Raw genomic sequence first — 17,069 nt, forward strand, 5'->3', positions numbered from 1 at the left:
GGCGGGTAGGGGGAGGGTTGCAAGCGGGAGAGCGGTCCGGCACACGGAGGAGAGCAGCGAGCGCAGCCCCGACGGCGAGCCTGGAGGGCGTCGGGACCGGCCCCACTCCGCACACCGGTAGGATGGGGAAAGGAAGTGGGAAGGATGGGGATGACCCCCCCACTTGTCTCGCCTCCCCCGCAGCTGCTATTAGCACAGCAACTCACAAAAGCCTTCCTTTTAATCTGCGCGTTTGAAGGGGGGGTGGGGGGGTCCTCCTTTCTTTTTCTTCTTCTTCTTCTTCTTCTTCCTCCTCCCTCCCCTATCCCCTCCCCTCCTCTTCCTCTCTCCCTCTCTTTTTAAGCGGGTCCCCCTCCGCGCTGATTGGGCGCCCGGCCGCGCTGTGAACGCCCTGCCGCTATGTCAGCCTGCGCGCCGCAGCCCCTCGCCTTTGAACTGCCCCGCGCTGCTCCGCTTCCCCACCGCCGGCCCGCAGCAGCGCCCGGCGGCTCGCCGCCCGCCTAGCCGCCAGCCGGGCTCCGCGGGCCGCCGCTCCGCGCCCCTCCGCGCTGCTCCTTGCCGCTCAGCGCCCCGCCCCGGCAGGGCTCCCGCCGGGGACGGCGTTGGCGGAGGACCTGTGATGATCAGCTGAGCCCGCTCCTCCCGCTCCTCCGGCTCCCTCGGCCTCCTCCTCCTCTTCATCCTCCACTTCTCGACGACGTCCGGGGCCCCCAGCGCGCCCTACGCCGCAGCGCCCCGCCGAGCCGCCCGCCCGCCCGCCCGCCCGCCCGAAGCATGTCCAAGCCCAGCGACCACATCAAGCGCCCCATGAACGCCTTCATGGTGTGGTCCCGCGGTCAGCGGCGCAAGATGGCCCAGGAGAACCCAAAAATGCACAACTCGGAGATTAGCAAGCGGCTGGGCGCGGAGTGGAAGTTGCTTTCCGAGGCGGAGAAGCGTCCCTACATCGACGAGGCCAAGCGGCTGCGGGCTCAGCACATGAAGGAGCATCCCGATTACAAGTACAGACCCCGGCGCAAACCCAAGAACCTGCTCAAAAAGGACAGGTATGTCTTCCCTTTGCCTTACCTCGGGGAAACCGATCCCTTAAAGGCCGCCGGGCTTCCCGTGGGGGCCACTGACTCTCTGCTGAGCTCCCCGGAGAAGGCCAGGGCTTTCCTGCCTCCCACCTCAGCACCTTACTCCTTACTTGACCCCAGCCAGTTCAGCTCCAGCGCCATTCAGAAGATGACTGAGGTTCCTCACACCTTAGCCACCAGCACCCTGCCCTACGCCTCCACCTTGGGATACCAGAACGGGGCGTTCGGCAGCTTGAGCTGCCCCAGCCAACACACCCACACTCACCCCTCGCCAACTAACCCGGGCTATGTCGTGCCATGTAACTGTACCGCTTGGTCTGCTTCCAGTTTGCAACCTCCAGTTGCCTACATATTATTCCCAGGCATGACCAAGACTGGGATAGACCCCTATTCTTCAGCACATGCGACTGCCATGTAACACCCACCCACACCCCCACAGGCGTGTGTGTGTCCCCGGGTGGCAGCCGGAACTGGGATTCCTTCGTGTGCATGTACATAAAACCTGCAGAAGCAAAAGGCCACCCTGAAACAGGACTCTGCTGCCCGTCACCGGGCCGGGACAGACGCGGACACTGCCTCGGGGACTTGGAGATGCTCTCGCCTATAAACCTCGCCCTGAGAGCTGGCCCCAGGCTCGGGGGGGGATCTGCAATGGCGGGGTCAGATAGGAGCCCGACACTTGTAAGAGTTGTAAATGTGTTAAAAAAGGAAAAAAGCAAGAAAAAAGCGAACCTTGAACTGCCCTTTCGGGACTAAACGGGGGAGAAAAAGGAGGAAAAAAAAAAGAGAGAGGCGGTTTCGATTTTTATTTATTCTCTTAATGTCTATGAGTTCTCCAGGGTCTCATGTCACTTGGACTTGACTTTGGGATGTCCTGATCTTACTCTGATTATTTCTTTTATTATTTTTTCCCTTTTGCACATTAAAAGACGAGATCAGCTGTGTTATATATATAAATATATATATATTTTGTCACCACGCACTACTAGGTAAAATTGCTTTTCACGTCAGAAAAAAGCTCTTCAAAGTTTAAAAAGAGAGAGGGAGAGAAAGGGAGAAACATTTATATTTAAAGCATATGATAGTGTTTGCTTAATTTAAAACAAATAGTCCTTAATTTTGTGTGATCCAGTGAGACTAGATCTAAGTTTACTTTAGACAGAGCGTCAGGTATGAAGTCAGGCAGTAGAATTGTAAAAACTTACTACTACTAATAATAATAATAATAACGAAAAAAACGAGTAAAGACCGAGGGTAATTTCAACATGTTTTCACAATGTCTTGGGGAAGAAGAAGAAAAAGGGGGGGGGGGGGGGAAATATGTATCCGGCAGGATTTTACCTCGTTAAACCTTTTCATTTGTTGAACAAAAGACGTTTTGAATAAAGACAATCTGTCATCGAACGAGGCAACTGCGTGGTGTAAATGCGGTGCCTCGGCTCCCAGCCCTGCGTCCCGCACCGGCGAGCGCCGGGAGCTGCGGGCGATGCTCCCCGTGGCAGGGCCGAGCTCCTCCCGCAGCGCCGCCGCTCGCTGCCACTCTCCCCGTCCCGACCCTCCGGTAGCCGATCTCACCGGGTCGGGGCCGGTTTGGAGCCGAAATGGCCGGGCAGGGCTCTGTTTGGAGCCCGTCGGGGAAAACGCGGCTGTGGAGTAGGAAAACTTCTGAAAAGCGAGGATGGAGCTGCGACAAACCCGAGTATCTGCGGGGGGCTGCTTCCTTCAGCTCTGGACCCCGTCCCGTCGGGGAACCAGCCTTCCCCAAGTTGTCTTTGGGGCGTTGAAGTTTTACCGGTGCGAGGAGAGATGTGGAAGGTGGACGGGGGGGAGGAGGTGGGGGAGGTGTTGTTGGTGATGAAGGGAGTGGGTTGAAATTAGCATCTTGTCCGGATCAATTAGTGATTTGGGGGGGGGGGGGCGGGGGGGAAGAGGAGAGGACTATTCTTCGGCGCCCCTTTGTGAAGGGAGGGAGTCTCGCTGCAGAATGGGGAGAAGGAGTAAGAGGTCCGTCTGGATGAGCTGAATAGCCGGAGCGATGCGTGTTTGGATGTGCTTTGCTCATTAAGTGCTCTTTGGAGACCGATGTTAGAATTAAACGGCATAACACAATTAACATACATGGGGCTTGAATGGGAGGGTAAGCAGAGGAAGAATAGATAGATAAATAAATGAGAGATCAGGCTAAGGTAAACAAAAGGGGAGAGGAGAAAAGGGCTGAAAGGAGAGGTTAGAATGGCTGCTCCAGCCTTGTTTAGCATGACAAAACGGCTCTTACAAATGAGGACAATTAAAGGAGCTGGCTTCGGGAGGGCCTGGGAGCAGCGGGGCGATCCGCTGGGACGCGCGGGGCTGAATGCGCCCGGCGTGGGGCAGGGAGGCGCGGCGCGGAGCCGGGAGCGCCAAGTGCTGATTTAACCCCAGCTGACAGTTGCTGTCATTCTGGGTGATAACACCGATAGCTCAGTGTCCTTTAACATCCACCCAGATTAGGCTGACAATGGTCGGAGCGAGAGTGAGGCGGGGAAAGAGCCTGCCCGCGGCCCGCCGGGCTCCGCAGGAGAAGGGGGCAGAGCAGCCAGAGGGGAGCACTGTGTCCGCCCCCTGGTCCCCACCGCAACAGAGCTTTGGTGGGAGCCTCCGTACTCCTGAGCCAGCCGGGCCGGGCCAAGGCGCACGTCCGGGCGCTGCTCCCGGGGGCGGCCCCGGCGGCTGCGGAGAGGAGCAGGCTCGGTGGGGACCAGGGTGCTCGGGGCAAAATCGGGGCGAGGTGGGCGAGTGCGAAGAGACTGGGATGGAAACTTTAGCGGGGATCTTCCTACTTCCTTTTCTTCTTGATTCTTTCCGCCTTTCTTTTCTTTTTTTTTTGCTTCTTTGCTCTTTCTTTCCTCCTTCCTTTTTTGCTTATTTCCTCCCTTTCTTTGCTTCTTCCCTTCTTTCTTTCTTTCCTCCTTTCTTTCCCTTTTTTCCTTCTTTCATTTTCTTCTTTCTCTCTTTCTTGTCTTCGTGTATTTGTTTTTCTCTCCCTTTATTCTCTCCATCTGTCTTCCTCCCTCATTTTCTCCTTTTCTCTTTCTTTCCTTCCGTTCTTTCTTTCTCTTCCTTTCTTTATCTTTTTCCCCTTTTTTACTCTATTTGCTTGCTTCTATATTCCTGCTCCTCGTTCCCTTTCCCTTTCTCTCTTGTCTACCCCCTCCTGGCCCTCTCGCCCTGCCATACCTCCCCTCCACAGCCCCTGCTCGCCGTGTGTTCCGTTTCCATTTACTCCGCCGTATTATTCCTCCAACTTTCTCGCCTGTCTGCAGGTGTGTAGCTATTTAACTCGTGGAGATAAATAAATTAAATAATGATCTTGACACTGCAATGAACCGATTACTGACTTTGATGTCAAAGGGAAACTAAAAACAGAAAGAAAGGGGGAGAGAGAGAGGGAGGAAAAAAGCTATTCCCTCGAGGGGAAAATGCAGCTCCTTGTCAAACCTGTTTCCCCACAACTGTCTCCTTCTTTCAATAAAATCATTAAACAAAGGCCGCGGGGTTATGCGCACCACGCCTTGGGTGCGCGGCCGGGCGCTGTCCTGGGCCGGGCTGTCCCGCGGAGCCTCTCCCGCACCCGCGCAGCCTCGCGGAGCTGAGCGCAGCCGAGCGGAGCCACTCTCCGGGAGAGGACCGGCGAACAGCTGCCCCGGTCCCGAGCCGTTCCCCACCACCGGGCCCTCTCACCCCCCGCAGCTCCCCTCTGCCCTCTTTCCTTTCCTTCCTTTTCTCTTTTTCTTCTTTTCTTTTTTTTCTTTTTCTTTTTTCTCTTTTCTTTTCCTTTAGCCTCTCGTCTCCTCTCTCCCCGGAAAATGGTTCTGTTTTGGCTCAGCGCTGCCTGCAGGACCACCTAGACACTTAAAGGCATCCATCCTGGCCTTCCTTTAAGCAAAACAACAAATAGAAAGAGGAAAGAAGTTGGGAGGCAGAAGGAACCGGGAGAGCCCTAGCTGGTGCCCAGGTGCTGCCACGCGATCGCCAGGGAGCTCTGCTCGCAGGAGAGACAAAGGCAGAAAAGGAATTATATGATGTTAAAAAACTTTATTTTAAAGGATACATTAAGCCCCTAGACGTCTCTGAGAGATCCTACTTATTTCTGCTTATTAGTGATAATAGCCCGGTAAATTTGCTATTGAGTGTATCAAAGGCATTCAAAGAGACTTTGAAACATCAAAAAGATTGCAATTCTGATTTTACGGTTTTATTCCAGGCCCGACCTCCTGGCTACATCCGTTGATTGTAGTGTTTAAAAGTAAGCGGTGATCAGAAACACATCCTCCTCCTCTTCCGCTCCCAGCAGCCCCGGCCGGCAGCACCGCACCGGGCCGGGGACCCACACGTGGGGCTCCGGCAGCGCCGGCTCTGTGCTTCGCTGCTGCTCCGACTTCCGAGGGCAGAGAACTCGGCCCTGGAGGAGAGCAAGCAGGAGGGTCCCCCCACCCGGAGGGTGCTCACCGCCTCCCTTAGAAAACAAATCAAAACACAGAAAATGCTTTAAAACACGATAAAATTACTACTGAGCTAACTATAGCCCAGCCCGCTGCTGCTACCTCTCCCCCCTCGGGCCGCGGGGGAAGAGCGGGCTGCATTTTCCGCGCTGCTCCTCGCTGCGGAGTGAGGCAGCCTCTGCCACTGCTTTTGATGTGTCTGTAATTTACGTTTCCCCCCCGCCTTTCTTTCTCTTTCCGTCCTTAATTTTGCTTCCGTGTCTCTTCTTCCTTCACACGCCTCTGTTCTAGTTGGGGTGTTTTATACCAACATCAAAGGGACAACCCAGCCTTTATTATCTCCCCCCCCCCTTTCCTTCCCTTTTTATTAGGGCAAAATACTTCGTTATTACTGAATGCGCCGCATTTGGAAAGCTAAACAAGAAGTAACGTGCAGGGTCGGTGCATGTCCACACTGCAACGAGCCAACATGTGTATGCCTAAAAGCCTAGAAATTAAATACAGGTTGATCCAATTTAAAAAGGAGAGCGAGGGAGAGGGAGCCGGCTCTTTGAGTGCGTGAGAGAAAGAGGGAAAGAGATGAGTAGCTGGTAATTATTGAAATATAAGGATGAGATTAATTCAAAGGAAACAAACTATGAAAACAATTGGAGCCGAGTGAAAAGCAAAACCCAGATTAGAATTTGCTTGTGGTTTGTTGTCTGTCTGCTTTCTTTCCTCCTTCCCACCCATTGTCACAGTGCAAGGCAATGGGATTTGCACACTTGAGGTGTAATAGCATTACTGCATTAATTAAAATTTTCATTTCACGTCCAGATTGTTTACTTATCTGCTGGAAACATATGTCGGGAGAAGTTGAGATTCTGGATTCTGCTCCGCTGCCCAAGGTGCAGCGCAGTACAGGGGGGGAGAGGATGACTTCAGATTTTTTTCTTTTCCATTGCATCCTCCAGCCTTATCTCTTCGCTGTAAATTATAAGGAGACTCCATTGAACTGAATATGAAGATTATATTTGCAACGGCGCGTCCTAGAGCGGACCCGGTCCCACTTTGAGATGAAACAAGACGTCTTGCGGGCCCTGAGCCTCCCCCCCCTCCTCCCTCCCCGTGCCACCTCAGTTCCTTTGGTCCGGGGCGGGGGGGGGGGGGGGATGGGACCCCCCGACATCTACCCTGTCCGGTGGAGAGGGAGGGAGAGCAGCGATGATCCCCTCTCCTCCCGGGATAGCCCTCCGCTTCTCCCCGCTCCCGCCCGGGAAGCAGCGCTGCGAAACGGGACCCTCCCCCACCTCCCAAAAGCCGTGCTTTCCGAAGCGGCCCCCAAAGAACCCACAGCCGGGGGTGTGTGGCTGAGCAGCCCCGTCCCTGCTGTCGGGACAGCGGCCGCACCGTCGGGGAGGGCGCTGCAGCGAAGCCGGTGCTCTGTGCGGGGCAGCGCAGCGAGGGGTGTCCTGGCGCCTGCAGCGCTCAGGTGCTGTTGGTGAGAGCCGCCTGTTTATCTGCCTCCCCCCCTTTATCTCTTTTATTTGCCTTTTTCGGGGTGTGTGTGAGGGTATTATTATTACTATTATTATTATTTTGCCCTTTTTATTTATTTATTTTTTTTAAGAGACCCCTGAGAAGGCAGCGAGGTGCTGTCCTGTCTGCCGGGTCTATCTGTAATTGAATCTAGGTCAGTTATTCTAAAGCATGGGAGAGTCTGATTCCCTCTTTCCGACATCAGCCCGGAATTTGGGGGGGGGGGGGGGGGGGAAGGAGAGAAAGGGAGAAGAGGGGGGTCTTGCAATTTCATTTAAAATGTAATGGTGGATGAACCGATAAGCAAATAGGGGAAAAAAAGGGCTCTGCTTAAAAGAAAAAAAAAAAAGGCATGCTTTTAATATGCTTCCAGATGGGGGCAAAATGATTTACATGGGAGTTTATTTCCTCTTTGCTGATATGAAAGAATTACAGATACAAAACCCACTGATCTATAGAATAAAAAAAAAAAGAAAAGAAATGTTATTTTCCTGTAAAAGTATCAGTTCATTTATATTCATTTAACCATCCATCCATCAATTCACTTTCTCACTCTCTGCACATTCTCTCTGCCTCTGGTAAACCTACCCCACCAATATACTTTTCTGGAATATACAATGAAGTTTCCTTAAGAAAAAAAAAAAAAAGAAAATAATATGAGATTCAGCTGAAGTAGCTAAAGCGAAGTTTCCCTTCTTTCCCCACCCAGCCCCTGTTTTATGTTACAGACTTTGAGTAAATCAGCAATGTGGAAAAGAAAATGTTTGAGTTTGGGGAAAAAAAAGTCTGTGTATATCTGTAAATAATATATGCAATACAGATGTTCTATATGCCCCTACATGTGTATATATAATATATATAGAGCGGAGTTTGTGTGCTCAACATGTATGTATTGTGTCTCTATACTTATGTTGTACAAACAGTTCATTCCCTCCCTATGTGCGTGCCTCTAAAATAAAATATACACATATTGTACAGATATTTACAGCATTCATATATCGTAAGTACACGTAAGTAGATTTAAACATACATCCAGCTGTATATATGCACAATATATATGATCCCTATGCACATGCACATGCAATGGCAACATCTCTCTCAATAGGAGCAGAATGTTTGTATTTAAACATAAAATATTTTCTTACATTCTTAACATGTATCCTTTATGAGCATTGAGGCACATAGAGCCTCCTCCGTCCACATATAGAGGGAGTGCAATACTGGAGGGCAGGAATCAGCCTGATGGCCTCAGACCTTCACAATGTAAAGGCCACATCTGTGTTTTTTGCATTTGGGATGGTACCTGAACCTGAGGTGCCATTTCTTTTATAGAAGTAGTGACCAGAGAGCAAACCTCTTTCACTCTTAGTAACAGCTTCAATTACTAAAGCAAAGCTGCCCTAGGTGAGCTCTTTCCCCTGGCTGCTGCTTGCTAGGGCTGTACCCTGCAGGAGGTGGCTTCTGTCTTCCCGTGCTCTCAGCATGGTGGCCCTTACTCGCAGGAATAGTTACAAGGAGGATAAGGCTGTGCACCCAAAGATGGAGGAGGCTGCTAAATCATCCATCATTTCCTGGAGACCTTCAGGCTGGAGGGATGCGGAATAATTTCTTTTTGTGGTCTAAACATAGAATCAAAAGCTGTGCAAGGAGTTGCCTTTTTGTTGTTAAAAACAGGTAAATAGAGAGACAGCTAGATATGAAAATACCTATATATACAGATAAAAATATACATCTTTATCTTCAGCTACATATGGATATAGATCCAAATGTAATTTTTCTCATGGCTGCCATTAAGAAGAGCCTCAGCCAGGGCTTGGGGGGTCCTCACCATTCTGTTTTTCAAATCCGTGTATAAATAAACTAACCAGCCAATCACCCCAAGATCAAACAACCTGGTGAAAACAGCTACCTCATGGATGCCTGCCCCGTGCAGATCCCCTGTACAACTGTGAACCGGATCAAAGGCTGGAGTTACCAGATCCCTTATTGTAAGTGACACTTGCAAATGTTAACCCTGCTTCGTGTTTCCAACCCATACCTGAATAAATGCATAATCATATCACACAGCATAATTAATAAGAGTATCACCATGAAGGACTCTTAAAGGAAAGGCTGTTGAAAGAGAGTTCCTGAAGATAATCCTTTTAAAAGGTTTCCTTAAAATGCAACCACTAGCGGGAATAAGGTAGGTTTAGTTCCAATGTCTCAATACCTCTGGTTAGCACAGTTTTAGATCTTGTAAATGTCTTTCCTTTAATAGTGGCTTGACTTTTGATTTGGGACTTGCACTTTTTTGGAGGATCTCATTGCTGCTGTGGTTCTCAATGGAGAAGGTCCCCAGAGGAGGCCCAGCCTGGCTCCCCTTTCCATTGACCCATCGGGGACTCACAACCTCGTTTCTGCTGGAAATCAAACATGACTGCGTCTTGCCTGCTTGTAATAACCTGTCTAACTTCACCATTCTGGAGCAAGAACTGATGTCCCGCACTTTTATTTAATTTGAGTAATTTTCAGGGTGCTGCTTAATTTGTCTTTTTTCCTTATCCTGGATGGCACCCCAACTCCTGGGCCACGGAAACGGGGCTCGGCTTCTCCCAAGCTCTTTGCTTAGTGGTGTTGCTTGAGTCCTCCATTGTGCTTAGAAAAGTCCTGCGTGGCATCCACTGCCAGAGTCGGTAAGTAAATCGCTGGGGTTTTGTGCTTTTACAAATGATGTCTGTGTGAAATGAGGAGATACATGTGATACAGCAAGCTCTGCTCTCAGAACCCTTCTCCTTCCTCAGTTTACCATCCCATGTATTCTTTCCATGATTATTTTGCATGCTCACATTGCTTAGGCTGTGTGGTGGTGGGTAAAACTTGAGGAGCTCAGTGCTTACAGGGGAGTAGACCCCTGTTAGGAAGCCCTGGTCCTGCCTTTAGGAAGGAAAAGGTCCTACCTTTTGCTGTCATTGCTTGTCTAGAGCTTCAGCCCAGGATTCTTCTTGCTGATTTTCAGCAGGAAAAGTTTAGATTTGTGAAAAATGTCATCATACTGGCATGGAAATAAGTGAGGGCTTTTGGAGTAAGAAATGATGGACACATCCTCCCAACAGGAATAAGTAAAAAATACAAAATAAATATTACATTCATTTAAATCAGACTTTTTGTTGGCTTGTTTGTTTCTTTGCCCTAGATCTGTGGATAATCCTTTAGAATATCCCAGTCCAATTTTATCAGTTGGTGACAGGTTTGGTGTCCAAACTCTCTTACCCCACAAGGAATTTTTTGCCTCTGGAAAACTAGGAAGCATACCCAGCAGAGTGCAGACCAGGCTGTCACATTGTGGTCGTGTGCATGAGGGAAAGCAGGATCAGGGCAGCATAAGAGGTCATGTTCCTGGTGGTTCAAAATGATTTTAGGTCTTTTGGCTTCGAAGTAACCACACAAAGCAGTCCACCCCCAGGAAAGCTTTGCAAACCAAACCCACTGTGGTATGAAGGAGGACTGAAATGTACTTGCACCCTACTTGCCCAGGTTTTATTTTCCCTGGTTTATCTCTTAGCTGTAACTGCACTATCACATCTGAGCTTTCTCCAGCATTTTTTTTTCTCGTCAAGGTTAGAGACCTCTGATTTAGAGTATTTAATTGCTTGTAATTTCTCCTAATTTTCATGTAGTCATTTTTAATGTTTGCCTCTTTCCTTCCCTGTGAGCTATTAGTGTGAGTCATTTTGTTTCTTGACACAGGCAAGGGTTTTTCCCCCTCTCCTTTTCCATCCAACCCTACTTATATGGGAACTCCCCAGCCAGGTAGGGAAAGGAGAAAGGGAATTAGATCTTTATCAGAAACTTACTTTCACCTAAGATTTCTTTAGATCAGTAAGTTAAACAGGGGCCAACAAAAGGCAAATTAATGTTTTCTTCCCCTCTTAGAAATAACCCCCCTGCAGCCAAAAGTATTCCCTCTCCTCCTTTGGAGGCAAACCAGGAGGTGGTGTGACCGTATGTTCCTCTCTCAGATGTACCAATGTCAGTCCTCAGCAATGGTTTGATCTCATTTTTTCTCTCTTTGGCTATAGAGTGTCAGGGAAGGTAAGAACTAAATTTCTATCAGGAAAATAGAAAGAAAATAAAATAGGAAAATGGGGAAGGTGGCATTAAAAACCCCAGCGTTGCTTCAAATTCCTGCCAACTTTTCAGGCCTTTGTAACTAAGCCAAAAATAAGGCTAGAAATCCACCTTTCTTCATTTGCAGGTCACCTTGAAGGGTAGATGAGTAGCTCTTTTACTAGCATTTATTTCAAGAAGATTTCAGTGAAGAATGTAACAATGACAGAAATTCTCTGTTTCCTCACAGGTCCTCAGTTTTGTCTTGAGGATATGCAAGCGCTGGACAACCCCACACTGTGTATATTCACCCTGATGCAGCGACATAGTCTGACTTGAGGTACGAAGGAGGTATGGCACAAAGATGCTTTAGCATAATTTTTGAATCACCTCTAGGCCTCACAGCCCACACATTCATGTTCAAATAGCTGCAGGGTGGGAGGAGATGCCTACATAAAAGCGGGCAAGCAGCTGCTTTCCACTCAGATAACATCCCTCCATTTTGTGTGAGATCTTCTTGATGCTCTTGTGAAAAGAGGTGGCACTAATGCGTTTCTCTCTCCTCCCAACTGATCATTCCGCATGGAGCTGAGCCACTCCCTTCAACGTGGGGCTAAGTGGGGACAGGACCCCCAGGGTTACTTCCCTTACTGCGACATTGGGAGCAACTGCTGCCTGGAAAGAAACCATCCAGAAGGTCAAACTATGCAGGTGCTTTAGTTTAGTCAAAGTGGTTTTCACAGCCTTAATTGATAACTGTTGAGAAAATCTTCTGCTCTGCACATACGCATGCATATGTATTGACACACACACAGACATGTGTGTGTATAAATAGATCTCTTTAAATTTAAATAGATTTAAAACCAAGGACAGGAAGGTGGATAAAAGGTTCTTAGGAAAGATCTAACACATCTGCATGCACTTCTGTGGGGATTAAACGTATAGTAGGTTGCATTCAGTGCTGATGCGCCTATTAATTTGTATTTTTCATTGTTGCTTTCACGTTTGTCAAGCTTCAATGAAGGGATAATGAAGTAAATGGATGTTAACTACAAATTAATCATCCCTGCCTTGATAGCTTTAACACAGGTTCTTACTTGCGTGCTTTCTTAGCACAGAAATTGTAGCAAACTTTCTATATCTATACCAGCAAAACCAGTGGGACATTGTAACACAGCAGAGAAAGAGAAATAAAAAGAAGGGAATTGGGATGCCTTCCTCAGGAAACTGCAGATACTCATTGGAGCTGTTGAATTTGAATTGTGAGAAAGCACTGAGGAGGCTGAGGGCATGATAGTTTTGCAAGGAGAGCTTGCTGGAAACTGTGTTGATCATGGGCAGGTAGAACTTTTGGTTGCGTTTAACTCCTAAAAGGGCAGATCTTCTGAGGGTTTATTTTTCTAACTGGACTGTATCTCTTTTCGCTGTGCAGCAAAGACACATGTATTTACGTGGATGTATTTAGAAATGTGCAGGCTTTTTTTCTTTGTTGCAAACCTCCTTGCTTGACTTTGGAGCTTGATGTTTGTGAGTCTGGTCATGTTGTGGTATCTGGCATTGGGAAAGCTGGAGAATCCCTTTGGATCTGAATAGGAACAGAACTGGAGAAACCTCAGGCTCCCCAAGTCCCTTGAGTGTGAGTGGAGCTGGACTGAAGGCAGTTAGAGAGCCACCAGCCCCGGCGGTTCATCATCTCAGAGATACACATGCCTCTGCTGAAGGCTTTGGATACCCTGCAAATGTATATTGGGCAGCTGTCCCTGCAGATGAACTACATGAGCTTTTTGCAGTTTAGACTTTGACCCAGGCAAACACAGGAATTTCTGCTTTTTAATTTCTGATGAAGTGGTGTTTGATTTTATGCGGACTGGGCAATGGCCTCATTTTGTGCCAGCAATAGAAACAAATGTAGATTTTGGTTTTATCGTTAATTGCTCACCTCTGCTGTGATCACTTGGCACTATGCTCTACTGTCAAATCAGACTTCCTTCTGTTCCCCTTCTCCATATCACAGGCTGCTGTAGGTCTTTGCAGCCAAGTTGACTTCTGCTGTGACACCCCAGGAAGTCACTGGTGTCCTGTGATGGGCCTTGGCAGAGCCCAGCGGCCCCCACACTACCAGCATCTGGTCCTGGTCCTCATTTCTAGGTCATCAGTGTGATGCCATGTCCAACTCCACAGTTGGCTCCGAAGGTGCTTATATGTCAGTGTCCACAGATCTTTTTGCAAAGAAGGAAACACTTGGTCAGACTGAGACTGTCAAGTGATAAGTTCATGCAGCTGTACCAGCTTTTGTCCTTCTCTGGGCACACACTGGCAGTATTGTCCAATCCATAAATATGTAAAACTTTCAGTGTTCTTAAAGATGGGTACTTCATGGACAAACTAGTACTCCCCAGAGCAAGTGGTGACTGTAGGTTCATCCCCAGAACATCCTGCAAGATTTGAAGGTATCATTGGTTACTTGAGAAGAGGCATTATAGACTGTTTGGGCATTTCTTAAATCGATTTTTTGTAGCCTTTGTCCATTCCTTTTTATCATCTTCCTCTTTGCCAGTTCTTGGTGCAGTCTTTTGCTCTCTTCTATTGATCAAGCACTTGATTGACTGATTACTTGATTCACCAAGAAGTTTTATGTATTTGCCCCAACACTATTTTTTGTCATCCCAACCTAGATTTATCGCTGGTCTTTCCTGTATGAAATGCAATGTTTTGATAAAAAACAAGATCATTCTCTAATCACCATCCTTCCACACCTCTCCCAGGATATCACCTTTCCTGTGGTCTCCATGAGTCATTTGGAGGCACTAGGTGACACCTTTCTGCATAGACTTCCCTCTCCTGCTGCCTTGGAAAAGCAGTCAAACTTCCATACCTGCCTGTTTCATAGTCTACCCTGTCTTTGGGCTGGGACAACCAGAAGTTCTGTTTGTGGGTCCATTCCCTGCACTCGACTCATCTGGATTAAACACAGACCTTTCTCTCTGCCTCTTCCCCTCCTCTCTTCATGTTTCCTCCTTTCCTGTGTCCTTCCCATCCCGATGGGTGCAGATAACATTTTCTCACTGTCAAAGCTGTAACTCCATGGGTTTTCAAAGGGATGGATTTCATTCCTTACCCACCATCTCCACTATACACTCTCCAAGCTGAAACATCTCCATTTGTTTTCTTGGCCACAGAAAAAAACAAACATAGCAGTTGAGAGGTACATAAGTATTCCAGAATTCACTTCTCTGGTGGTAGTTTAACATTGACCCATGGCCACTTCTGTGGCTCTTGCATAATGCTTTAAACTGAGTGTTTCTTTTGTTTTGTTTCCAGCCCAAGAATTCATTCTTTAATAAAAAAACTCAGAAGTGTCTCTGAAGGATATGGGCTCATAAGCATATGACAGATGTGCAAGCTTGCACTTATGTGGTCCCTGTGGTCTCAGCTACTTGGATTAACGAGGGTCCAGTGTAATCCTTGCTTTCTCCTCTTGCAGATACATGCAAGAGAGACATGGAATGACTTTTGCTTGTCAGGCACCTTCTCTATGCCATCATGTGTGCATGGTTGCTGCTCAGAGAGCCTTGGAGAAGAGAAAGAAAGGCTCTCAGTGTCCTGGCCAAGCATCTGGTTTCTTTTCCTTGTTGCCCCCATGGCTAGAGGAGCAGCACTCCTCTTGTGTAACTTACGCTGCCTAAAGTCTCCAGAAAGTCAGCTGTTAAATCCAACTCCAGATGTTTGTTGTTTGGGAGCTAGCCCTACCTTCCTGCTTGTTTTTCACAGGCCCACATCCTTGTGATCTTTCAAGAGCTTGTCCACCCAAAGCAGCAGAGACCTGCCTCTCCTCCCACACTGGTGCTGGAATTTGAATGTGACGGGTGCTGTGGTCAGAGCTGTGCAAACCTGGCCTTGGCTGGAATTTAGGATCCTAAATCACACAGGTTTGTCTAAAAATAAAATACAGGCTCATAAGTGTCTCAAGCATTTTATCTCATTTTGTGGGGATATGTGAGATATTTCTAAATGGAGTCAGGAATGAAGGAAGCAGCTGGGTACATTTTAATTCTAATTTTTCCTATATATCAAGCGTTAAATTAACAAGCGAGGGAGAACACTACAGAAGAGCAATCTGCTGTTTAGACAGGCATATCAGGATAAAATTACTCTGCTTGCCCATGGTTTGTCTGGATGATCCTGGAGCTGCACCAGTAAAGAGTATAATTGTGCTGCTATTTGAGGTTTCAGATTTGGTGCTGCGAATCCTCCCCTCTGACTATGCAAGGTTTGCTCCATGACATTAGGTAACTATTCCCCATAGGCAATTTTTACCCAGGGAAGGTGCAGAGCTCCTCAGAAGGTGTGGGAGGAAAGGGAGAAGGGCTCAGGCAAGAGACTTCTGTTTGTAATTGTGAGGGTGGTTGGCTCAGATGTTTGTTGGAAAGAGGTTTTCCCTGCAGCTTTTCAGTAGGGGGGGGGTCTAATTGGCACAGGAAAGATTTTGCAGCCAAGAGAATGGTTTCTATTTCTGAATGGTTGGTGCAATGCACACACTATTTCAATATCATCCAATAGATTTAATTTTTCTTTTTCTATAATAAGAATTGCTGTGCTGCCTTCAACTTTGAGTAATTGAGTTTAAAATCAGAACACTCTTCAGAATCTTTTATTTGTTGCGTGATAACAGGCACTGAGGTCTTTGGATCAGTTAACATCAAGATACGTCACCTCCGGGCTCTGCACAGCTGGCCTGTACTGTGCACGTGCACGTCGAGTACTCCTGTCTCTGAGTAAATGGTTGGTATTGACTTTCGCTGAAGCTCAGTCATAAAATGCTTCAGTGCACTGAATATGATGATTTTTTTTTTCTTCAATCCAAGTCCCAAGAGGACTCACTCCAGATATTCCCACTCAGTGAAATATTGTCTCTGCAGCCACAGAAAGCAATCTCCTGAGTATGAACCTTGAAGCAGAGGAACGGGTTATTTCTCAACAACCTTTTGATATTTTCAAACCTTCAATCTTTCAGGGATTTATGGACTTTGCTAATACATAGGACTGACTCTGGACACTAAATGCCTCATTTTCACCAAATCTGTAATTATTCCCTTTGCACATTTCATGTCATATAGCTGTGGGGATAGTATCATTGTTCCCATGTTATAGATGCGAGAGTTGTGCTGCAGAGAGATGCCTGGAAAGTGTACACAAGTCTATTTTGCATTGCTGACTTCCTTTTGCAGTGCTAGTACAGCTAAGGGATGCTTGTGTGTGTATCCTCCTGCGTTTGTTGTGTTTGCTGGCAAATCTGTTATTTCTTCTCCTTGTTTTTAAGGTCTTCTGGCTCCCTCAGTGTGAGCGTTTCCAGAGGTGACTCTTTTCACCTATAAAGCAGAGATGGAACGAAGTGGGAGGAAGCTCCCCCTTCTGCAAGCTGGTGTATTTGACAGCAGAGATGGAGCCTGAGGTTGCAAAAGTCCTTTAAGGAGTATGGATTTCCAGATGTCATTTACTGTATTAAAAGCTGGACACCCAATCCAACTCCGAAATGCTTGAACCTGGGAGTTGCTGGCATCAAACCACTGTGAGTCAGCCATGTGGGACAAATGGCACTTGGTGTCCCAAGGAGCTCCTGAGGGATTGTACTGTGACGATGGATGTGCACAGGCATGTTGAAGAGACGCAGAAGTTAGAGCAAGCTGGACCCAGCTCAGCCCTAATGGCTGTCCCTGAGCTTGCAGGTAAAGACTACCATAGCAGGCAATTAACCCTGTTGTAGGTAGGCAAGAAGGTCAGGACTCACTTAATTTCTTGGCTTATTCCTTATGAGGCTACAAGCTCATTTAATGTTCACACGAAGTTCTGAGTGACCATGTGGACCTGGAGCTCATGATATCTTCCTTCTTTTTCAGTCCAC

The 17,069-nt window shown here is 47.8% G+C and overlaps 1 protein-coding gene and 1 long non-coding RNA gene across 2 annotated transcripts; both read left to right on the forward strand.

The window, feature by feature from the left end:
* Positions 1 to 567: 567 nt before the first annotated feature.
* On the forward strand, positions 568 to 2,645 carry SOX14 (SRY-box transcription factor 14). The gene is made up of 2 exons (XM_061465372.1): positions 568 to 1,046; positions 1,200 to 2,645. The coding sequence occupies exons 1-2, from the start codon at positions 775 to 777 to the stop codon at positions 1,495 to 1,497; spliced, it is 570 nt and encodes a 189-aa protein (XP_061321356.1). The 5' UTR covers positions 568 to 774; the 3' UTR covers positions 1,498 to 2,645.
* A 5,609-nt stretch (positions 2,646 to 8,254) lies between these two features.
* On the forward strand, positions 8,255 to 16,846 carry LOC133275419 (uncharacterized). The gene is made up of 3 exons (XR_009745512.1): positions 8,255 to 9,753; positions 11,418 to 11,507; positions 16,488 to 16,846. It is a non-coding gene; the product is annotated as an uncharacterized LOC133275419 (long non-coding RNA).
* The last annotated feature ends 223 nt before the right edge of the window (positions 16,847 to 17,069 follow it).

The sequence above is a fragment of the Pezoporus flaviventris genome, unplaced genomic scaffold, assembly GCF_033815535.1.
Source record: "Pezoporus flaviventris isolate CSIRO_AGI_PZ_B2104156 unplaced genomic scaffold, CSIRO_AGI_Pfla_v1 ptg000040l, whole genome shotgun sequence".
NCBI lineage: Eukaryota > Metazoa > Chordata > Aves > Psittaciformes > Psittacidae > Pezoporus > Pezoporus flaviventris.

What these genes read in the sequence shown, in the direction of transcription:
- SOX14 (XM_061465372.1), top strand. Translation starts at nt 775, where the DNA reads ATGTCCAAGCCCAGCGACCACATCAAGCGCCCCATGAACGCCTTCATG. An exon ending in AACCTGCTCAAAAAGGACAG is followed by an intron (nt 1,047 to 1,199) that starts GTATGTCTTCCC and finishes ACTTGACCCCAG; the next exon opens with CCAGTTCAGCTCCAGCGCCA.